Here is a 23,963-nt window from a genome sequence, read left to right as displayed (position 1 = left end):
CTATGCCCACCGAATAGGTGAAGTACAAAACTACTGGAACTCAAGGCAGGATTGCCTGAGACAAATGTACACTAAAAGCCTGAGCACATTGAAAGCTCCTAATCCCGTGTGCGGAAATCAACTGGGGTGCAGGATAAGGCACTTCCACCCAAGCCACCCCGCAACCCCAACACAGGTACCCTAAAGCGGCCCCTCCTCCCCACCTCTCACCTTCTCCACGTTCTCCACGGTGAAGTCCAGGGTCTGCGGGAGGGCAGCGGCGGCAGCCTCCCCTCGGCGCTCCATGGCGCCGGCACGCCGACGGTCTGAGCCTCGCCCTGCACTGGGGCTCAGCTACAGGGGGGTAGGCGGCGGCGGCGGCGGCGGCGGCGGCGACAGCATCTTGGGGTGGAAGGACGGGCGAAAGAAGAGAAGAGCAGCCCCCCAAACGAGAGAGAAAGGGCAATTCTCTCTGCCTGTGTCTCGCCCGAAGGAAAGGGGAGTGCTACGTGTGCTCAGCCTGTCGATGGGAGGGGTTTTTCTTTTTTAAAAAAGGGGTGGGGGCTGCCGGATTCTTTCCCAATATTCTTCTTTTTTAAAGGCGCGATGTCTTATCAGCTTCTCTGCAAGAGGGATACATGCCTAGCTGCCCCCCACAGGGTGATGTGGGGGAGACGGGACTCTCAGCAGGGAAATAAGGGGAGAATATCCCGCCTGTTCCCAACAAGATTCAGAGTGAATGGAAGCTACCTGCCTCCGCCCCGGTAAAGCGCACGGACTATCTGCGCCCCGCCTTGAGCGGGATTATTGGGAGGGAGGGAGCACAGAAAAGGCTTGATAAACTGACGCAAATTTCCTGGGGAAGCGAGGAATCTGTCCTTCTGCCCTTAATGGCGGAGGAGGTACCTGCCTATCACCCGCCACAGACAGACAGACAGACAGAAGGGCGTCTGCCGGTCTCGTACTCGCCCGGCCCCTCCCGCTCAACGCCCCCCGAGGAGGGTCGCTCTATCTGCCTGAGGCGGCAACCGCTGCCGCCGCCACCGCCGCCGAGACGCCTCCCTGGGACTAATTGACTGGCAGTTGGGCCGGGCACCCAGTGGGGCACCCAGTGAGAGCGGAGGGAGGGAGGGCCTCACGCGCTGCCGGGTTGTCTTCGCCAAAAGCCCTCTTGCCAGCTCGCTCGCTCGCTTCCAGTCAGGCGCCAAGAACAGCCGCTTCCCGCTGAGGACCAAGCTTGTGGCGGAAGGATCATGGGAGTTGTAGTTCCCAGCTCCGGAAGCGAGAGAGACATTGACCGAGGGGTGCTCATGGGAGTTGTAGTTCTTGCAGTGTGGCGAGTCTCTGCCTACTGCACCCCCTGGTGGCGGGGAAAAAATAGTGAATCTCAGCTAAGCAGTTGGGATTCTGCGAGACTGGGGCGGACGAAGTTGGAAGTGGCACCCCGGTAAGGGAGTCTGGTCCAGGTACCTCGTAGCAGCAGCAAATTTGCAGCTGGTATAAAATAGAATGTTATGGAAACGCTTAGGTAACCCATAAATCACTCAAAGCAACTTACACAAGCATTCCCAATCCCGGTAGACAACCTTTCAAGTGGCATTGGTGGGTGGGGTCAGGTGTAAAAGAAGGCAGAGCATCGGATGTGACTCACCTTTGCGTAGTGGGCTACTTTTTACAGTTCAATGACATGTTCTGGTCAGATAAAAAAGCTGAAGGGGGCACAGAGCACGGTCAGTGACAATGCTGGATTAAACCCTGTGGAGGCCCCATGGCAGTTGAAATATTGGGGGAGGGCTCACAAATTATCTCCTAATACATTTTTTGTAATTTCTTAAAAGACCAAGTCAATATTATTTTGATCCATTGTCGAGGGGCCCCTAAAAGGCATAGGCCCATAGGCCAGTCAGTGAAGGATGTGGCCTGGGAGGTCTCAGGGCGGGAAAGAGAATTTGAAGAGCTACAATCAGCCCCCATCCCTGAGGTTCCTCAGCTCTGCTTAAACATTTAAACAACAAACAACCAAACCCTAAGACCACACCAGTCCCAGCAACATAAAAAACAAAACTAGGTGTCTTTATGAACCTGGGCAGAAAGGGGGGGGGGTAGCTACTTTACAGATGCACTCCTACACTCTTCGACAGAGTAAGTCACCAGGACTAACTTCTAAGTAAACACTGCACAACAGGCGCCAGTATAAACACTGCTTAAGCTACTTGTGTGGTCTTAAGGTACTTGTGTACTAGTCCAGGATTTAGTAATGTGTGAAACGTGTTTGCATAACTAACTGCTGGAGTACATGCAGTTATGCGTGCCTAATTTGTTATTACCATCACTTGTGTTTAAAGATTCTTTATTATTTGTTTATCCAATCCTGATCGGTAGTTGGATTTGTTCTTTTTAATGACTGGTGTAGACGGCAGGTTGTAAATATTTTAATTAATAAATAAAATAGCTTACCACTGATATTTACTACTTGCTAAGTCTGAAAACATCTCAGATTATTCTGACCAGTGTGGGAGATGTGATTTGTACAATGTTGTCTCTAGTTTTAATGGGGTCTTACTTTTCATAATTTTTGTTTTCAGTGTGGAAAAGTCACTCCAACAGAACTCCCTTTTTCCTTTCAGGAATGTGTTGATAGATGCCAGCTTAACCTTGGCTCAAATTGGAGAAGCTCAGCAGCACAATCTATTCTTTACCACCTGTGCTGTTGTTAGAAATGAATAAAATAACATATTCTAAGCATTTCAGAGGTTTCTAGAGCTTATTTTTATAATATCTTGCAACCATTTACCAACACTGGATGTCAGCAGATTCAGTTTTGAATAAAGGAACGTCAACTGCCATGTTAAGATGGACTAGTCTGTAATACTTTTCACAAAGTTACTTAATGTTTGTTGCACAAAACCCTCTTTTTACCCTGAAACTGAGGTGCGAGGACTCCCAGGATTTGCAGGTTCTTACCTAGAAAGGAAGCAGCTCTTAGTAAATTCTCCTAGGCACTGCTGGCCAGAGTTCAATCTGCTGGCCTTTTAACTCACTTTCAACCAAGCACGTATAAATAAACAAGAGGTTTGGCACATGGGTGATAAACTTTGAGATGACAAGGCACATAGTCAAATGCTTGTCTGCGCCCACACTTGCTTCAGAAACTATATTTATGAATTAAGCTGGTTTGCATATTTGTTGTTTCCCCCCCTCCTACACAGATACACATGAAGCCAATTTCTCACTGCCTTAACAGGCTTTATTGCTACAGGAAGTTGCTGCTGTACAAAAATAGAGTTTATTCAAATGCAAATAAAGGGTAGAGAATATAAAAATCAGGAAAGGAAAAAGAGGAAATGCCTTTGATCAGGCCAAGAAGGGAAAAGGGAGTAGGAACTGCTGGTCACAGGCCGTGACATAACATCAGCACCCGTTTTCAATGGTACACCAGGCCCGACTCTCAGCATCATAAATAGGTGCCACTGGGTGGGTAGGGTGGGGAGTGGGGTTCAAACAAATAAATAAATAAGTTAGAGAATAAATAACTTTGTTCAGAAAGTGTCACTTTTAGGACAGAGAGTTCCCCACCCTGCTGGCACCAAGTGATGGCTGACTCAGGGATTGGCAGGGGCTATTGCTGCTTCCAGTGTTGGCCTGGCAACTGTAGTGGCCAAACTCCAAGCTGCTGCTGGTGTGTTAGGGAATGTTGCAAACCAGGATGTTAACACCATCATTGGTTTTATAGGATAAGACCATTTTCTATAGCAATAGATGCCTTAATTACGCTGTGGAAATATAAGACTTCCATCAGCTGTGTTTCTCGATCTCCACAAGGTCCAGCCACCAGCCTCCCATCTGCCAAGGGCTTGTTCTCACCCGGAGAAGCTCCCCAAACCAGGTCAAAGATTCTAAGAATTACCACCATCTTAGTACAAAACCAGGAAGGTGCTCCATTCAGTCCTCAACAACTGTGCCAAACATCCCAGCACAAGACTGACAGCAGTAGCAATCGCTGGACCGTCAGAGCACAAGCTCACCAGTTGCAGGTTGACCCTGATGCTGCTGCTAAGCATTGTGACTCTGTCCTTCGTGTTCAACTACATCTGCTCTCTGATGGAGCAAACCAATTTGCTCAGGGAAAGGTTTGGGGGCTTAAAGTGGGAGAGAACATCAGCCTTGCAATTGACAGGGCCAGGTGACCTGAGCGAGCAGCCGATTCTTTCCACTGCCTGACAAAGTGGCAAGGAGTGATGCTCAAGAACCTACCCATTTGCACCATAGGTCTTTCAGGCTACATCCCTATACTTCATCCCTTGAGTAAAGGTATGGGAAATCCCAGTGCTGCTTCTCCACTGGAGGGTGCAACTTGATGGGTGAGCAAATGCACGGCACGGTTGACGGACCAAACCCTAAAGGGGAGAATTCCTCCCAGTGTGGGTTTGCAGTCCTCAAAGGCTTGGCTGGCCTCCATCTCACCATCTTGCTGCTATGAGGAAAGTACCCTATGAAAATGTTCCACAGATGTGGAGATGAAGGCCCAGGCACCTTCGAGCTGTGGCCATCATGCTTTCCTCCTGCTTACTGTCCATGTGCTGCTTCTGCCTGACCTGGAAAGCCCCACCACAGACCGTGTCTCTCCGTGTCTCATGCCCCACCAATGGAGCAAGGCCCTAGGCATGGCTGCAGCCTCAGGGACAAACTGCGAGCTCGGAGTAGGCAGCCCCCTCAGCCCACACAGCCACACTCTGCTGCTGAGACATGGTCCACAGTCTGCCAGGCATTGCGCACATTCATAAAGGAGAAGTCCTCATACCGGGTGGGGCGGCAGCAGGGGTGGGAGGAAGGGTGGTCATGAGGCCCAGGCACGATGGTGCGTTGCTGTAGCAGGCTACTCAAGGCCAAGTCATAGTTGGTGCGGGCTCGCTGGCACGACCCACTGCAGTACTTGAACCGCACAATCTCCTCCGACTCAAAGCCCAGCCCAAGGTCCCGCACCTTCACCAGGCGGCTGTGCAGGCGGCAGAAGCGGCTGTTTTTGCTGCGACCGGCTTTCTTGGATCCTTTCTTGGCCTTGCTGGAGCTGGCTGGGGAGCGCTCAGCCCTGAACAGTTCTGAAGAGCTCAGCCTGTCTATGGTCACGTTTCCCCCTGAAGAAAAAAAAGAAGAGGGGCGAGCAGAAAGGAGGACATGGGGAGAATGTTAGGCACCAGGAATCAAGGAAAAGGGCATGGGGCTCAATCTGCCCAAAAGATAACAGGCAGAAATATACCTATTTCCATTTGCTCTGCAAATGAACTGCCTGTTTCAAAGGACATGGGGGTGGGTAAATGATTTAAAGAGAGGCAAAGCATCACAGCAGTGCCTGAGACAAAGGAAGCTGGGGACCACTGTGTGGGTGAGGATCCAACTGGGAAAAGTTCAGATCCTCACTACCCCAGACTCTCACCCACTTCCCCATGAGACATGCCAGGTTCCTACCGTGCCAGTGGCTCCATGTGCCCAGTGATGATGCTTCCCTGCTGTTTTCCTCCAGAGAGGCAGGGCTGGCAGTGCCCATGCTTCCATCAGAGGCAGCTCCCAATGTCTGGTTGTTGTGCCAGGTCTGCGGGGTTGCCATGACTGCACCAGCAAACAATGATAGCAGGGTGATTGTACCCCACAAACCCCGCTCCTACGAAAGAGATAATGGCACACCTCAGTAAGCACACCTCATGGAAACAAGGGCACAGAGAATGCAGCAGGGCTGTCCTACAAAGGAAGTTGCGATGAGGAGGCAATGTGTTGTGCTGGAGTCTCGAGGCTACTTCACCTTCTAACGTGGGTGTCACTTCTGTGCTGGAAAACACATACTGGCCATGTATATGTGCCATAATTGCATCATTATGTGAAAAGATAAAGGTGCCCAGGAATCCATTTCATCACATGCATGCCAAGTGAGAAGCTACAGTTATAGATGCATGCAGCAAAGAAGACATATGCAAGTTCACATGAGCAATGGACAAGCTTTGGCCTACATAAAAATGAAACCTATGTAAGAAAACTGCTATGTAAAATGCGGCCCTCCAAGACAAGGTTCCCACAAGGGGAGAGGCCAGTGTTTCTCAAACTTGGGTCTCTAGCTGTTGTTGGACTACAACTCCCATCATCCCTGACCACTGGTTCTGCTAACTTGGGGTGATGGGAGTTGAAGTCCAACCACAGCTAGAGACCCAGGTTTGAGAAACACTGGGCTAGGCTAACAGAGGGCAGTAAAGAACCAGATTCATGCATTGGAAACCCAAGGCAAGTGATGTACCAAGAAGCCATTCCATCTCTCATACATTGGGAGAGCTGGGATCCTCCTGCAGACAAGGGCCTTTCTACCTACCCGTTGCTTCTGAGGCTCCTGCTCCTGTGTTGAAAACACCCTCTGGCGAGGCTAACTCACCCTGTATCGCTCTTGTTGGACAGGCAAACTCCTGTAGGCAGAGGGAGATCTGTCCGATCTGTGCCTTGGCCCCTCCACTCTCCACTCCATCCTACCTGCAACACAAAGACTCAGTTCAGGAACCGGACCTTTCTTTCCTAATTGGATAGCCTAATTTCTACACCTTCAGCCTTACTGTGGCCCAGACATCACCCTCGTCTAGATCTACACTTCTCCTTCCTGCACTGCAAGCCTCTCTGGATAAGTGAGTCAGTTGAGCTAAATAAACTTGCAAGAGATAGTTGACCTGAAAGTTTGCAGTTTAGGATCTGGTATGAGTCTGTAACAGGAACAGGATTGGGCTATGAGACATTCCCATGGCTCTGTCCCAATAATGTATCTTGGCCAATGAAAAATTAAAACAAGCCATTTCCTTAGCATCAGCTAAGACCACCAATATCCACAGCAAGCAACTATCTTGTGGATGCTGGTGCTGAAATAAATAAAACAGGCATGAGTGTTGCAGCTCCTTGTATTTCATCTTCGTCTCTAGAGGGGTACCATGGAGAGATCAGGCACCTACCCAGGACTGGGACAAAAGAGGTTCCTGGCCAGTTCCAACTCTGATGAGACCTAGCTTGATAATTTCTGAAGGTTTTGTGCTAGTTCATGTTTACGGTGACATACACACAAATGGCTTGGGGTTTGTAAGGGCTGCCACCAGGCATGCAACCAGGAAAAGCTCACATGGAAGAGTCTATTATGACAGTAAGTGCTTTCAACATGGGTACTTTATTATGCCACTGCTATGATTTGTGAGATATGAGCACACCTGTCCCACAACTGCAGACAGTTTTACCCCAGTGTAAAATTTTAGATTGTAAGCTCATTGTTAGAGCTAACCCACTGAGTGAAGCACCAGATTTTATCAGAGGCACAGTCTGCCCTCACACTACTTTCTGCCCTGCAACTACAGAGAGCGGTTCCCCAGGGTATTAAACAGCTGAGCCCTTTTAAAAGAACTTGTGTGGATGCAAAGGTAAACCCTTTTGGTTCTTGATTATCCTTCCATCTGAAGTTGCCACCACCTTAATTAGCTAGCTTTGATATTAGACTACCTTCAACTGGTATTGATCTGACCTGACCAGACAGGATTCATCTCCTGCATGAGGGAACATCTGGGAAATCTGGTCGTTTGCAGAGATGTGCACTTTATCAGATCCCCACAAGGTGGCAACAGAGAACCAGAGTTTTGTTGCATTTTTTACACTGCCCATACCACACACACAGAGGGGAACCTTTTATCTCATCTCAGTGGCTAAGAGGGAGAACCTAGCCCTAATTCCGCAGACTGGGAAACAGAGAGTTCCAAAATGTTTTAAAGACGCAGCAGTGCGGGTAGCTGTGAGAAAGACAGGCTTCCTAGGATAGTTCAGTCAACAGAGCGGGAGACTCTTAACCTCAGGGCCATGGGTTCAAACCTCACATTGGGGAAAGAATTCCTGCATCACAGGGGGTTGGACTAGAGCAGGGGTTGGCAAGGTTTACCTCGCCTGGGCCGGTTCACTCCAGCAGAGATCCCTCCGTGGGCCAGATTGCGCATGCACGGCCGCAATTTCCGGCGCCTGAGCATGCGCAGACGTGATTTCCGGCACTGTGAAAGCAAGTCCCTGTGTTGTGCTGTGCTGGTTTAGCACAGCGCATGGGGACTCACCAAGTGGGCTGCTCAGTTAGGGGACGGCTCGTGGGCTGGTCAAATGACCCCCGTGGGCTGCTTGCGGCCCATGGGCCTTAGGTTGCCTACCCCTGGACTAGAGGACCCTTTTGGCTCCTCCCAACACTACAATTCTATAGTCTATGAGCCTTCCATCTTTAAGCCCTGCACAGAATATCCATGTCTGTCCTGGAAGGTGGGGAGAAAAGGTGGTAGAGAAAAGAATAGCTTCTGAAGATCAACCTGTGAAATGTGGAAATTATATCCTCTGGATCCAATGTCCAAGCACATCCTAATAGATACTACTGATCTTCAGAATTCAGACTTCTGTTTATTTTCTGCCATCCAGGCAACCATACCTAGTATGCAGAGTCCCCAGCCATGCAGACATTGAGGCCCAGTGGAAATCTGCCTCCATATCTTGCCAGACCCAGAACAGAGTAATAACCACATTGATTGCAGAGCTTCTGGGAGTCATCAGCTTCCAGCAACAACTCTGGAAGCTTCAAAGACATCTTTCCGCTTTCCCAAGACCTTTGGGTGGAAAAGCCATGCCTCCTCTGATGCAGAGGCCTGAATTTGACTCATGTTCATTAATGGAAGTCTTCCACAGACCTGGATCAGAATTATGGGGGTGGGGAATCAAGTTCAATTCCCAGGGAAACCCAAGAGGACTGAGAAGAATGGAAGGGAGGGGAGGCTTATCCATTGACTGCTGGCTGCAAAATGAATTCAGAAGCTGCGTCAGAAGGATGACACAAATCCTTTGAAATGTATTCCTGAAGACTCCTGCCTGGTATGTGCCACCTAGTAGCACACAGGGGCAAGGGCATTATCAAAACAGCATCTTCCCCTGTCATACAGCTGTTTCGATTAAGAAATGAAGGGCTGCATTTCGCAAATCAGGGAGGAGTGTTTGGAACAGGTTCTGGGAGAGCCAAATAGGCAGTCAGAGCACATAGGACCACATAGTCTATTTGTGGGTAATTAGGGAAATATACAAAACAATGGCTAGTAAGAAAGGAATGGGTTAGTACGGGCGGGGAGAACAGAATATTATCTTTCTGGTGCCTCAAACTGTCATAACAATCTGAAGTGGTGACTCTAAGGCATTCCGTTGCAGAGCTGCAGGAGTTTTTGAAGGAAGCTGGTTTGAAGATTTATGTTTACTTTCCAAAACAAAGAGATGTTGGCAGCAAAGTCTTCCTTGAAGCTGATGAGCAGCCAATATACACCCCGCTCCTTCTCCTCCACCCCCACAACTCTGAACATCCTGCTCACTTTGTAAAGCATCCATGCATATGCTATCCTGGACCCCTTGTGGCTGGAACAGCATGCCAAAGTGTCAGTTCTGGAGCCTCATCTCTGGACACTCAGCCACCAGAGCAGCCCAACATGTCCCTGGTGTCTACAACGAACACAGTCAAAAGACTAAGCGAGCAAGCAAGCTAATGCAGGACTCGCAACCTGACGCCACATTCTCTTGAACAGTAACCAAAAACAGCAGGAATTATATCTGCTAGGAAGCAACAGAGAAGTCACGCCAGGATCGGAACCACAGCAGAAAAGAGGAGTGGGCTGCCGGACACCGGTGGTGATGGGGAATGGAAAACAGACCTGCTGTGCAATCCTCGGCACGTTTACTCAGACGTAAGTCCCGCTGCTCTCAGGTAAGTTTACATAGCATTGTAGGCTCAGTGACTGAGGTGGAAGAGCTGAGTTTCTCAAGTTCTGATGATGTAGAAATTGTGTCGAATTCTTCTCTCTCTCTCTCTCTCCTTTGAATGCTGGTGGAAATATGTCCTGGAAGTGCCTGAGGAAGCCAGAGAGGTCCTTCCTGATAGGCCTGGTCTAACAGCCCCAAAGAGCTCGCTAGAAGTTGTTAGGCTCTGTAGGGTCAGTGCATCTGGCTGTTTTGGTGGGTCAAGTCCACCCAGGTACCATGAGCAGGATTCCTGCATTGCAGGGGGTTGGACTAGATTACCCTGGAGGTCCCTTGCAACCCTACAATTCTGTGATTCTATGACTCCTCAGTCGCATCCAACATTACCAATGGTCAGGAATGATGTTAGTTGTTTTCCAGCAATATCTGGAGGGCCAAAGGTTAGCCACTCTTGGACTGGAGGACACGCTGAGAAATGCCAGAGAAATTCTAGAAGAGAAGAGGACCGTGGACCGCCTGGGAAAAGGCAAAGAGACACCCTGCATCCGGCTCTCTTGTCTTTCTCTGCCTCTCTCACACACACATACAACACACTCAACCATCGATTCTCTCCAGAGGAGCTGCCTGGAAAACTTAAGACTGGAGCCACGAGGCAGACCTGAGCTGTGGGGTGCGGGGAACCGAGAGAGCGAGCGAGCGAGCGAGCGTGCGGTTCGACTCCGAGCAAGCGGCCCTCTGGAGAACGAAGGCGCTCGAGGTCCGCCAAGAGTTACCCGGGTCGGCGGCGGAGAAGCAGCCCTGCCGCGACAAGCGCCCGCTCCCCTTCCGAACAGCCTGCCTACTTGCTCCGCTCCAGAGTCTTGCTTCTCCGCGCCGCCCCCCCCCCGCCGCGCATTTGCCCCGCTCCCTCCTCCCCGCCCCAGTCCAGGGGGCGCTGCGCTCGCGCTTTCCCGCCCGCCGCACTCACCGCGCGCTCCGTCTCGGCAGATCGGGCGCCTCCTGCTGCGCGCGGCTCTCCGGGGACCATGCTCCGAGGATCCGGGCCGGGAAGCGCCTCCCTCTGCCCTCGGGTACCGGCCCTTCCAGGGCATCGAATCCGCTCCCTGCACGGGAGACACACGGTCACCGGCGGCCTGGTCAGAGCCACGGGGAATACCTACACCGGGATCGGCCGGGGAGGGAGCAAAGAGGAGGGCCCCCGCGCCCCTTCCCGACGACCAGAGATTTCGCCTCTCCCCGCTCTGGGACAGAACTGCGCACACCCACAGCCCTTTCCCCGCGAGGACCACGAGCTCGCCAGCCCCCCTCCTTACCTCCCGGCGGCGGCGGCGGCGGCGGCAGCGGCTCCTCGGCGGCTCCTGCGCTCACCCGGCCCCGGGGGCCATAGCCCGGCCCCGCCGGGATCGCTCCCTCGGGCGCCCGACGTTCACGTCGCCTGCATGGCCGGCAGGTGCCCGGTGGGCTCAGCGCCCCCCTGCGGGGAAAGATCGGGTTAGAGCGGCTGGCGTCCGGGCCAGAGTCGGCAGGACCCCCCTCCACGCCGGGCCGGACTCACCGCACACGGCGAGGCAGGGAGCCGGCGGGGCGCTCGGCCCTCGGGAAGCGGACCTACGGCCGGCCGGGCTCCGGGACAGGCGGCCTCTGGCAGGAAGAAAAGCACCGGCTCCATCTCCGCGGCTGGCAGAGTCTGGTGTCAAATTCCAGCCTCCGCTGTCACCTGATCCCCAGGGCGGGGCTCGCCCGAGAGACAAGAGAAAGAGCCACGGGTGGGACCTCGCCGCACCCCACCCCGGCCGCCAAGCCGAGCAGCCGGCGCAGGCGCCGCCCCTGGGACCGGCGCGGAGGCCCCTGGGGCCCTCGGGCAGCTGGCGCCCTGGCGACGGTCATGAGGCACTTCTCTGCCTCCTAGTCCTCGCTGCCACCAGAGAGTGCGGGGATTGGAGGCTGCGGGCACTTTCGCTCTCTGGACAACATGGTGGAGAGGATTGGGCCCAAGGAGAGCCAGAGTAAGGTGCTGCTTCTGCCGGCTTGCGCTCTCTCTCTCAGGGAGGGACAGCAGGGAGGGTGCAGGTGAGCAGAGGCAGCTGCTCATGCAAAACGTGGGCCACCCACATACTCACTCTCACCTGCATCCTCCCTCGTGGTGGCACAGTATTGGGCATGACGTTTGCTTGCACTCTCAAGCTGGGCAGTCCTTACTGCTGCATCACCCGCAGGCAGAGCTGCCCAGGGCAGGAGAGAGCAGATGAGTGGCTGGAAGCCGTGGCAGTTGCTCCTTACATACATTGCTAGGGGAGGTACAGAGCAGTCCTTGCCCACCCAAACTTCTCAAGGATGTTGTGCCACAGCAGGAACTGGTCTGTAGTCCATGCCAGTGCGGTGCTGGTGATCAGCGGCTTGGCAGTGCTGATCCCTGACCCCAGTAGCTGAATCGCGGCTGCCTTTCTCTGGACAGAACGGCAGACGCACAGTGCTGTTCTGCCAAGTTCTGCTCTTGTCACATCAAGCTCCCCCAGTCCCTACTTCCAGGTGCTCAGTAGCAGTTAACTGTCTTCTATCCCCCGCCCCATCATCCTTAGATAGTAATAATTTGTATGACTTTGCTCACTTATAAAGTCATGCATTGGGGGTCCTTCATCATTTTGCTGCATGGGACCCCCGTCTTCTGCCCCCAGATCCTGCCCTGAGGGCCCAGGAGCATGTGCTAGGGGCGTGGGAGATTCTGGGTTATGGGGTACAGTGGTCTTGTTGGAGAACAGCTAAGCCACACTGGAAAGTCTTCCCTTTTCTGATTCCATGGAATAGAGGCAAGGCACCACCCAGTGTAACAATTACGCCCCCTTTCCCCAGCTATTCAAGCACACATGCAACTCCCTTCTCTCCTTAAGCTAGGCTGGTGCCTGTGGCCACTCTGCTTTTGCTGGGGACCAGGGGCGTCTTACTCATAGAGGCTTGGGGCGCAGGGCGCCAAGTTCTGGAGGGCGCCAGGGAAGAGGCAGAGGCTGGACGCGGCACCTGCCAGCATCAGCTCGCTGCCCTTGCCCACCACGGCATGCAGCGGCCAGCTGAGCCGGGAGGCACCGCAGCCACCCTCCAGCTGCTGCCCGCCTCCTCCAGCCCCGCTGGCAGCGCCGTCCTCCCTAAAAAACTGGGAAATGGGGGCGGGGGGCGCCAGAGAGAGCTTTACACCACGGCGCCAGATATGCTTAAGATGGCCCTGCTGGGGACTCGACACAAATGTAAGCAGATATGGCACACTGGTTTTCATATGCACCTTCGGAAGACTCAGTTACTCTGATTAACGCTTCCTCATTCAAAATATAAAAGGCTGCTTTAGTCCAAGAAGAGATCATTGGTCCATCTAGCTTGCTATTATCTAGAGCAGAATTCCACCACCATCCCATGAGTCCTGCCCAGCTTGGGCTGATGGTTTGGAAAGGCTGGTCTACGCATAGATTGGCAGCAGTTCTCCAGTATTGACCTTCCTCAGCAATATCTGGAGATGCTGGGGCTAGATGAGGGAGCTTCGGCTCTGCCGCTGAACCACAGTCCTTCCTTGCTGGCTGGAGGAGAAGCCTGGATCTTTTCTGGAAATCACCACTGGCGTTGCTCACATGTCCCACGAACCCCCTCCCCACGCCAAGTGGATCATGGATTAACTCCCACATAGCTGCCGAGGGTATACCTTGCTAATCTGTTTGTGGGCAGACAGCCCAGTTCTTACCTCCAACTCTTATGTTCTTCTCCGGACCTCAGTGGAGGGACTGAGATGGCTCAGCAGAACCACCACCCCAGGTCCCCAAGCACCCTACCCCTTGGAGGCCTGGGAAGGGAATGTATTCCCTGCGCCTTCCCGGCTCCCCTGGCACCAGGCAGCTCTCAAGGGCACTAGCTTGCATCCAGTTCTCATGTCCCGTCCCCTTCCCTGCCTGCTGCCGCTGCTGTACATCGTAAGCCCCTTTGCACCGTTTCTCTGCTGGCTCCACTTGCCCTCAGCTGCTCTCTCTTGCCTCTAATTAGCTATTCCAATGGAGTGAGCCAAATGGGGCGCTTGCTGTTGGCACAGGATCTAAACTGGGATCGCTTGATAAATTGCCAACCCAATCTCTCTGGGCTTATATAATAATTCTTTGCTCCAGAGAGGAACTGCACGCTCATTAGTGGTTTCCACTGCTGGCCAGAGAATGGGCCTGGGGGATGCCTCTGCACCTGGCCCTTCCCCCACCTCCTGCCCTGGGCCAGCTATATATAGGCCAAGCATTATTTACTCTTAGCTACATAGGGTCTTACCCCTGAGCACATTTGCTTAAATCCGTTAGGATTATCCTGTATGACAGCTCCGTTTCGTTAAAGTGTAGCCACTCCTCCCTTACTTACACTTGCTGTGCAGTGATCTTAATAAGCATTATAGTGTCAAGTAAACCTATTGCTAAAACTGCCCTGCTCAAGGCAGTCTCAGCGGGATAACGCTTTAGAGAACCAGCATCAGGTTTAGACCCAACCAGGGTGTTGTGCTAAATCTACTAGTGTGGACCCAAGATCCTTGACAAACTGGGTTTTTAGGGAGGAGGAGATTTGAATCCTGGCCCCAGCAAGGAGCAGTGCCAACCCCACCCCCTCACTTGATGTGTTGCAACTGGGAAATATAAGAACAATAACTGGTGCCAGAGATGTTTGTCTTGCTCTTTCTACCCCACCCCTTCCCCCCCACCCCTTTTTGGGTCCTGCCTTTTAGGTTGTAAGCCTGTGAGCGGGGACTGTCATGTTTTTAATCTGTGCAGAGTTTATTTAAAATGTAGGTACTTTGTAAATGAGAAAGCATAACAATTGAAATCAAAAGGGAAGGGGGCATCCAATGAATGTTGGAAAATTCAGGACAGATGAAAGGAAGTACCTCTTCCCACACTGTCTAGTGAAACTATGGCATTTGCTCCCACAAGGTGTTGGGGTGGTCACCAACTTAGATGGCTTTAAAAGAGGATTAGACAAATGCACAGGGGCTAAGGCTGTCAATGGATACTAACCATCCTATGTTCTACCTTCACTGTCGGAGGCAGTATGCAAATGAATACCAGTTGCTGGGGAAAGGTGTTTTTGGCACTCAGGTCCTACTTGCAGGCTTTATATGCATCTGGCTGGCCAACTCAGTGTTGGACAAAATGTGCCTTTTGTCTGATTCAACAGTTCTCTTCATATAAGCTTTCCATGGACATACCTGGGGGCCCTTGGTGGCATGAATACTGCCTCACAAGTACTTCTCTGGGAGCAGAGCAGCACTTATACCACACCTCAGATGACCTTTGTCTGGATTTAGGAATGTAGCGTAACAGTGTCTTTTATGTTCGCTTTTATCAGCACCGCACTTTTAGGTTCTTTCTGAACTATATGCTTTTTGTGGGGCTCTGCTGCCATTTTTGCTCCGTTTTAGTATCAGCGTTGGGTTGTTGTTGCTATGTATTTTTAAATCAGTTTGCCATAAGCTGCCTTGTGGGGTCTAGAAATGGAGAGGCTGGGAAGAAACCCTCTTGATAAATAACACATATACAGATGGTAAAGACTGCCTGAGTCTGATTACAGTGAAACCCAAAAGTGGATGCAAGAGCTATTTAAAGAAGAAGGTATATTTCTCCCTGTTTTTGGAACAGAAACCTGGTTGCCTGCAGAATTTATGGTCTGTGCTAAATCTCGGATGATCTTCTCTGTTGCAGGCTGTCAGGGACATGTCAGGGACCAAGGCAACAGCAGTGCATATAGTTATAGGCTTAAGGCATATCTATCATCTCTATCTCTATCTATCTATCTATCTATCTATCTATCTATCTATCTATCTATCATCTATCTATCTATAAACTGCTGCTGACACCCTGCTATGGGTGGGTGTGAGCGGGTGAGATGGGGTTAGCTTTTATTGACACCTTGAAGCATACTAGTGTTCAAATTATTAGTAGTATTATTATTCTTCGCCCCCGCCCCCCAACAGCCCTAAGCCATTTGTATCAATTTCCTATGCCTTCAAGGATGGGGATATGCCTGTCATTTTTTGATAAAATGATTGTTTCCTGCCCTGACCCCATGAGATAAGATGGACTATAAATAAAATGAAACAAATTGCTTGCAATCAGCTAGCCTGACCTTCTGAAGAAATAAAAGTCACATCTCAAAAAAGCCTCAAGTGTAGCTGTGTTAACCATTTAAATCTATTTTAGCAATTGGAGCAGACACATTTAAAATCATCCACTGCCTTCCACTGCCAAAACTAAGCAGTACAACCAGTCCACAATGCTGGCGACAAAGGCCCTAATTGGGATAATTTTTCCACATGAGGTGGACCTGTGGAACAGTTAATTTTTGGTTAAAAGTTTTACTATAAAAGGTCAACAGATATATTGTACACTAAAGCTGGAGCTGATCTCATTATTGGGTGGACAAAACAAAAACTTGCTATACAAACAAGTCTGTTATTTGTGATAGGGGCAGCCATGCAAGTATAACCTAAGAATTAACACAGAGAAGTAACATGATTGGACCATGGGTAGAGCAAAGTGTGCAACCTTCCCTTGGCCAAAAAAACCCCTAACCAACCAAGTTGCTAAAGGGGAAACACATGGGTCAAATTATGTACTTTATCGTTTTCTTACTTCTGGAAATGAAATAGTTGGACATCGGATTCAGATACTGGACAGATGTTCTAAGTTAATATAAAGAAAATGTTCTTGCACAATTTTTCATTCTCTGTACTTACATTGTATTGCTGAGTAAACTGTATCCATGGGTCCCTTCCAGGCCTGAGATATTGTATCTGTGGGGTTAGAACAGGGGTCAGCAACCTTTTTCAGCTGTGGGCCAGTCCACCGTCCCTCAGACCATGTGGTGGGCCAGACTATATTTTTTTTTGGGGGGGGGAGGAATGAACGAATTCCTATGCCCCACAAATAATCCAGAGATGCATTTTATATAAAAGGGCACATTCTTCTCATGTAAAAACACGCTGATTCCCGGACTGTCCACGGGCTGGATTGAGAAGGCGATTGGGCCGCATCCGGCCCCTGGGCCTTAGGTTGCCTACCCCTGGGTTAGAATATGTAAGATGAAACCTGTTGAACCAGTTAAACCAGTTCCTTTGTTAGCTCAGCTAAATGTTCATCACCAGCATCTTAAAGAGTGGGTCCTGTTGTCATAGAGACAAATGAGTAGGTCTTTTCCCACCTCACCTGACTGGATCCCACATCATCCTAGGATTGAAAACAATAGGTAAAGAGGGGCTGTAGGAGAGAGAGAGTTTTGGCTATCACTGGAAGCTGGAGACACAGAGGCTTGGTCTGTGCTGGACTCAAAAGCTGTGGCTTGGGGATCCCCCTGGGAACCTAATGAGGAGGCAAGATCTGTTGGTGTGTTTATGCTGTGAGCCCTTCTATGCCAATCCTATGTTCAGGTTGTATATATGTGTGTAAATAAAGACATAACTGTCTCCTTTGAGCTTCTTTCCTGAAACCGGAAACCTGGGTAAGCATTGGGTAAGTCTCTTGCCGTTTGGAGATTGGGGTGAACAATACCAATTGCAAATGCAACACCTCCTCCTACTTAGTTTTTGAATACAGTAAGCATATTTTATTTTAAAAAGTGGGGTAGGAGAATGGAATCTACGTAAGGTACAGGGAAAGAGTAAAGAGTTAAACCATGACAGGTGCCACTTGGCCTACACAGCATCAAAAGCATATTTGTTCCTTAAAATATTGTAGCACAGGGAAAATGTTGTTTGTGGGGATCAATTGTCCTGCTTGCCAGAATAGAAATTCTAATATTTTTCTAGAATAGTTTCAGAGGAGATTGGTTGAGGTACAACTATAGCAGCCTTTGCCAACTTGGTGGCTTCCAGAGGTGTTAGATGAAAACTTCCACCCGATTTGATGGAAGTTTTTAATATTCTTATTATACTTTTTCTTTTGCAGGTAACAACAAAGAGCAACTGACTTCAGCCTGGAAATCACAGGAGCAACAAAGAGCAACTGACTTCAGCCTGGAAGTCACAGGAGAGATGCATATATATGTAAGATGGGTAAGTATAATCTGATACATTCATTTTACAATATATTCTAATCATGAAGTCCAGATTTCTTTTTATGTGCAGGTAAAGAATCTTGTAGATTATTGGTAAAGTCCCAGTATATTGCATAGAAGTGCTCTGCAGAATCTTTGCCTTTAATTACACAGTTTGTGGGTTATTTTTTCAGCGATCACCAGTCTGCAAATCTTTGTACCATAATGCAAGAGTCAACTTTAATGTCTTCCATTTTTGTGCTGCAGAAATTCCGGCAGCTACCAGCATCCAAGCAATAGCTCTTTTGAAGGACACTGCTTCATATTATTATCCCACATATTTAATAAATAAATAAATGTGTGGGGTTGCTTGAATCTGAAACTTAAATATGTCTGACATTTCTGCAAATATCTCTTTCATGGACATTCTCACCATAAAGGGAAAAAAGTTCCCTTTTGAGCACACCCTCCTCCAACAGACCTGGGAAGGTTGAGAGTTTATGTGTGAGATCTGAACAGGAGTTTGGTGCCATCTATGTAATATTGTACTTTCAAAGAGTATTCTTGGATATAAGCAGATATTGACTCGAAGGGTTTACTTGAGCAAATAGTCTTCAATGTTGAAATTAAGGTCTCTTTCCTATGCAGTTTTCAGGCCAACTAATTGGCCTGTAGTTGTGTAATAATTCATTGTACTATACATGGTAGAGATCAAGCCTCTTCCTACATGCCCTTGGTTTAAGAGTACAAATTCAAATTTAGTTAACGGTCTGGTGGCTTGTGCAATTAAAGCATTATATGCTAAATAAGTGGGAGAACTGTATTTATTGTAACCAGTAGAGTCTCAAGTCACCTGTATTTATTGTTAGTTGTTCTTTGGATATTGGTTTATCATTAGCATAAAAACTACAAAGTCTAAATAAATGTTTTTTCTTCCATAATAGGATGAGATTTCATAGAGCTGGATCTTGGACTTGGGTGTGAAAACCAAGTGATGTTAAAGGTGAACACAAAGGAGATAGACATCACTGCAACCTTTCCCATATTGTGTTCTTTGTATATGGGTTGCGGTATTTTATCTAAAATTGTTTTGGAAATTCAGGAGTACCCATATTTTATTTTATATCATTTAGTCTTTGAGGTCAATCCATTTCTTATTTGTTTTAGTGATGATAAAATTACATTGACATCGTTGGAATGCATCGTGAGATAAGGCTAGGTGTGGTAGCCCCTATCCACTCCCTTGATTTCCTGTAAAAAATAATAATAATAGCCAGGCTGGACCATTTTTTTTTTTTTACACAAACTTTTAAAGTATCATTTACCATTTCTTGAGTCAATTGGGTGGAAGTCAAATTAGAAGCAATTGGGAAGGATATAAAATTGTAGGTATTATCATCATTTGAATAAACACAGTTATGAAGTTGAAAGATGTAGTTTATCCCATCAACCCAAGGCTCCTAACTTTTTATAATAGTATAATTTAAAATGTATAATTTATTCAATTTATATGGGATTTTTACCCCTAAAAATTAGTCCTAAAATGTGGAATAGGTGTTTGCTGAAGCTTAATTTGCTCCACTGGGCCTATATTGTGGTACATGATCCATGATTTATTGAGATTGGTTTTAAGGCTTGCCATTTTTTCAAACTGACCTAATTCTGATTTTAGGATTGGTGAGGTGTCCAGTGGATTAATTAACATGCAAATCATGTCATCAGCATAAATGCTCTTCATCCTTTCCTCAGTCACGGCTAATATGAGGGTTGAATTGCAGTGAAATTGCTAAAGGTTCTAGAGAATAGGGAAAGAACAGTGAGGACAGAATATACTGTATCATTTATCTTGCATCTGATGGACAACATGGTTCAAAGCATCTGGAGGGCACAAGGATGGTAAAGGCTGGGCTATATTATCAATTTTGAAACCATCTTCTGCCCCTCGCCTGGTCAGAGAATGTTCTAGGGCCTTTTTAACATTCTGGTAGGTTTTATTACATTCTATGCTAGGAATATGCTGCTCTTTTTCAGTTAGTGTGCCTAGGATTTGGGAATCATTCTGAAATGTCGGCCAAATTATCACTTGTTTTGCGGGGAAATAACATTTTCCCAGCAATAAATAGCTTTTATTGTTGTTGCTGGTAAAGAAAAAAAGAAAGGAAAGTGTTTCTTCTTCCAGACAGTAAGTCAATTGCAGCAGCGTGCTTGGTGTGGAATGTGGTTCTGGCATGTCAGAAGCACTTTTTGGTTAATGTCAGTGATGTCACTGGTGACAAGCACCACTCTTCCCCACCCCCTGGTGTTACTTTTAAAGTTGTTGTTGTTGAAGTTGTTTTTAAAAAAACTTGTTTCTTAAAAAAAAATCTTTTCAGGAGTTAAAGGTCTTTAATGAGCTTTCCTTCTGTAGCATAACAGCAGGAGTGCCAACTGCAGCCTTGTTAAATGTGTAACGAGCTGGGTAAACCCCATCAAGACTATTTCCTCCCTTGCAATATTGTCCTGACACTTCCTAATAAATTATAATCATAATAATATTCCCTCTAGACTGTGTGTTCCTCACCAATTCTGGAGTGCACAAACTTTGTTAAGTAAGTCAAAGAAAAGCTCAAAATACAATACTCTAAAGTTGCAATCCAAAACACACTACAGAGTAAACATCATTGAACATAATTATTTATATCCCACATTTTCTCCAAGGAGCTCAAGGTGGTACACACTCCAGTTTATCTTCACAGCAATCCTGTTAAGTAGGTTAGGCTGAAAGACTGTGACTGGCCCAAGGTCAGCCAGTAAGCTTCATGACTGAATGAGAATTCAGACACTGCTCTCCCATGTCCTACCTAGTCCAACACTTGAGGTGCCACACCACATTATTAGGACATTCTTTTGAGTCAATATATAATATATAGGGTTGTACCTAGGGACCTAGATGAAGAAAGGCATTAAGAACATAAATTCCTGACAGTACGTGATATGCAATTTGCATTAAAAGGTCCTCTCTACATTCTTATGAAAAAAAAACAACAACAACAACCAACCTCAACAACTTACTTTGGCCCAAAACAATTAAGAGCAAATTCTGAAAATGCTTGCAACCTAGTTTATTTTTCCCCCACACGTGCTTAGTTTGTTCAAATATTGAGTTCTTCTGTGGCTTATTTTATAGATCTTGTATTAAAGCCTATCTTATAACTCTGTTAATGTCACTGGTTTGTTTGTTTGTTTGAATGACTCATTCTGACAGGAGCATCAGGAGCCATTGAAGTAATGGCTTGAATCTAATCTTCCCTCATTAAAGCAGGTCGTTTAATAGTCAGATTTAAAATATACAGTTATAGGGGAAAACGGGTAATTCCGAAATAACATTCAGGCAGTTCACAATTTCAAATCGTTTAAAAGTTGTATTTTCTTAGGCGATTTGCTGGAGGAAAAGGTGTCTGAACTTCAGCAGAGTTAATTTCTAATAACCAGAACCCACTCCTTGTCCCTTTCAGGGACTTTCAGTGCAATATCAGTAGTAGCTGGCATTTTTCTTAGAAGCAAAAGTAGTGGGGGGGGGGGGTTTCCTTTAAGTTCCCAGGCCCACCTAAGGTGCTATGCTCCTTTCATTACCACTGACATCACAAAGGAGACCACTCAGGCAACACTGGTAGACAGGTAGCCCTTAACATAGAAAGATATTCTGTGCCTCTCAAGACTGGAAAAGGACTTTCTCCAAGACTTTAGCTGTCTATTTATTTATTAACAGCATTCATGTCCTGCCTTTCTGTCTCAATAGGAGGGTCTCTAGGTAGTTGTTAGTTCAAAATGCCACAAAGCTCTTTGTTGTTTAGGCCTCAGTATGTTGGTTCCTCCCACAGATATCATTGCTGTTGGCACTGACATTTAGAAGGTGGCTGCAGAAATGTCAAATCACCTATTTTATAATGTCTGTAATGTTAAAAGTGATTTGCCATCAACACTGTGTTTTGTGTTGTTCCTTCTATTCCCCCCCACACCTCATCCTTTCTTCAGTTTTTTTTAAGAATACGTAGACACAGAATTTAACATACTAGTAAGCTGAAGGGAGAGCAGGGTTGTGAGAGAGGAAGCCACGGGAAATGGAGGCTGATTAACATATGTCACACATCACCAGCTTGTATAATTGGGAAGGGTTGAGGGGAATTCTTTTAAACAAACAGTAAAGGGTGGATATAGGGACATAGGTGGCACTGTGGTCTAAACCACAGAGCCTAGCGCTTGCTGATCAGAAGGTCGACAGTTCGAATCCCTGCGACGGGGTGAGCTCCCGTTGCTCAGTCCCAGCTCCTGCCAACCTAGCAGTTCAAAAGCACATCAAAGTGCAAGTAGATAAATAGGTACCACTCCAGCGGGAAGGTAAATGGCGTTTCTGTGCGCTGCTCTTGTTTTGCCAGAAGCGGCTTAGTCATGCTGGCCACATGACTCAGAAAAAATTGTCTGCAGACAAAGGTCAGCTCCCTCAGCTAGTAAAGCGAGATGAGCACCACAGCCTCAGAGTCGTTAGTGACTGGATTAACTGCCAGGGGTCCTTTACCTTTACCTTTTGAAAGGGTGGATGAGACAGAAGTATTTTGTGATTTTCGTTTTTATAAATCTCATCCGTGTCTGAGCTCTGGCGTCTTTCTTGACAGCTCAGTGGTTTCTGTACTTTTCTTCAGTGCTTAAATGCAGAACTCACCCAAGGCAAAACAGAGATGGTGTCCCTCCCTCCCCTAGTACCCAAGGCTGGCTGAGTTGACACCTGAGGCAGAAAATCTCACAAAACACTTCTCCTCAGGAATAATATAAAATAACAATAAATTATTTGTTGTCCTTTCTTGACTCTCACAATCGGCTGCCTAAAGTGGCTCCCTCACTCTGGCCTGCTGGAATGCAGAAACACATATTGATGAGCTAGTTTCTCCTTCCCCATAGCAGGTTTACGGCTTTTCCTATAACATGTATATTGCATAAAGGAGATTTGCATGGGTGACACACAGTTAGAAGCTATAGGATTACATTATAGAAAATGCCTTAAAAGCATTTGAAGACCTTGATGTTCCGGACATCCCCCCCTTCCTTCCTTAGGGACAATCAGGTTTGACTTTTATGACCATTGTCTCAGTCCTGTCAACATCCTGATTCGCTTAAGGCCACGGGGCCAATTTCACAGGCAAGTCTCTGAAAATACTTAGCCAAGCCCTGGCAATTCTTTTTAAGAATCATGATTCTTTTTAAGAATCAAGATCTACAACCTCTCCTGGACAATGACAGTTCTCTTTCTCAAGCTCTGGGAGGAAGACCTTTCATTGCCTCCAGACAGCCCCCCAATCTTAAACAACTCCTAACCCACAATAATACTATAACCAGACTTAACACGGACACTGGCACCAGAGCCTGCAATAAACCCAGATGCCAACTTTGCTGCCACATACACCCGGACAACACCATTACTGGCCCCAACAACATCACACATACCATCTCGGGACTATTTAATTGCTCATCGTCTAACATTGTGTATGCCATAAAATGCCAACAGTGTCCTTCAGCTCTCTATATTGGACAAACAGGCCAGACCTTACGCCAAAGAATAAACGGACATAAATCCGACATCAGGAACCACAAGACAGAAAAACCAGTAGGAGAACACTTCAATCTCCCAGGACATTCTATACAAGATCTCAAAGTAGCTGTTCTATTACAAAGGAATTTCAGAAATAGACTGGAAAGAGAAGCTGCTGAATTGCAACTTATCACCAAACTTAAAACTATGGAGAGACCTGGTTTGAACAAAGACATTGGATTCTTATCTCATTATACATGACAAAGCCATTTTTCACCTTCTCACCCCTTGCTTTTTCCTGTTAGACCTATTGCAGTCGTTAAGAGTCGTCAACAGGCTCATCGCAGCTATCTGCCAATCACCCATTCCCACCACCCTTCTGAGTAATACCCCTCCCCACCTTCTCACTATATAGAAAGGTCCGGTGACTTCTGTTTCAGTGTATCTGAAGAAGTGTGCATGCACACGAAAGCTCATACCTAGAACTAACTCAGTTGGTCTTTAAGGTGCTACTGGAAGGAATTTTTTTATTTTGTTTTGACCATGGCAGACCAACACGGCTACCTATCTGTAAATGATGTTTTTATGTTTATATCACCCCAGTAAATCTCTT

The 23,963-nt window shown here is 47.7% G+C and overlaps 2 protein-coding genes and 1 long non-coding RNA gene across 9 annotated transcripts in view; 1 reads left to right on the top strand and 2 right to left on the bottom strand.

Moving 5' to 3' along the window:
- The window catches only part of IPO13 (importin 13), a 43,446-nt gene extending 42,414 nt beyond the window's left edge, over positions 1-1,032 (bottom strand). For 2 of the 4 annotated variants that reach the window (XM_081865486.1, XM_081865487.1), the window contains exon 1: positions 211-1,032. In XM_081865486.1, coding sequence (XP_081721612.1) covers positions 211-285 — 75 coding nt within the window. In that variant the 5' untranslated portion in view covers positions 286-1,032. The remainder of the gene's footprint in view (positions 1-210) is intronic. The other 2 variants (XM_081865488.1, XM_081865489.1) reach the window with 1 other exon arrangement.
- A 2,169-nt stretch (positions 1,033-3,201) lies between these two features.
- On the bottom strand, positions 3,202-12,747 carry ARTN (artemin). Of its 4 annotated transcripts, XM_081865589.1 has the most exons (5): positions 11,064-12,747; positions 10,718-10,853; positions 6,395-6,489; positions 5,446-5,638; positions 3,202-5,114 (listed from the first exon to the last, which is right to left on the bottom strand). In XM_081865589.1, exons 2-5 carry the CDS (start codon positions 10,839-10,841, stop codon positions 4,693-4,695), a joined length of 834 nt encoding a protein of 277 aa, XP_081721715.1. In that variant the 5' UTR covers positions 10,842-10,853; positions 11,064-12,747; the 3' UTR covers positions 3,202-4,692. The 4 variants fall into 4 exon arrangements, with proteins under 4 accessions (XP_081721715.1, XP_081721714.1, XP_081721716.1 ...); XM_081865588.1 differs by lacking the exon at positions 11,064-12,747 and having other exon boundaries at positions 10,718-11,056; XM_081865590.1 differs by lacking the exons at positions 10,718-10,853; positions 11,064-12,747 and adding an exon at positions 9,369-10,620.
- Positions 12,748-17,741: 4,994 nt separating this feature from the next.
- LOC309343747 lies at positions 17,742-20,321 on the top strand. The gene is made up of 2 exons (XR_014157378.1): positions 17,742-17,806; positions 18,732-20,321. It is a non-coding gene; the product is annotated as an uncharacterized lncRNA (long non-coding RNA).
- The last annotated feature ends 3,642 nt before the right edge of the window (positions 20,322-23,963 follow it).

The sequence above is a fragment of the Podarcis erhardii genome (assembly GCF_964252035.2).
Source record: "Podarcis erhardii genome assembly, chromosome: 6".
Lineage (NCBI taxonomy): Eukaryota > Metazoa > Chordata > Lepidosauria > Squamata > Lacertidae > Podarcis > Podarcis erhardii.
This window is presented reverse-complemented; position numbering and strand designations above follow the sequence as displayed.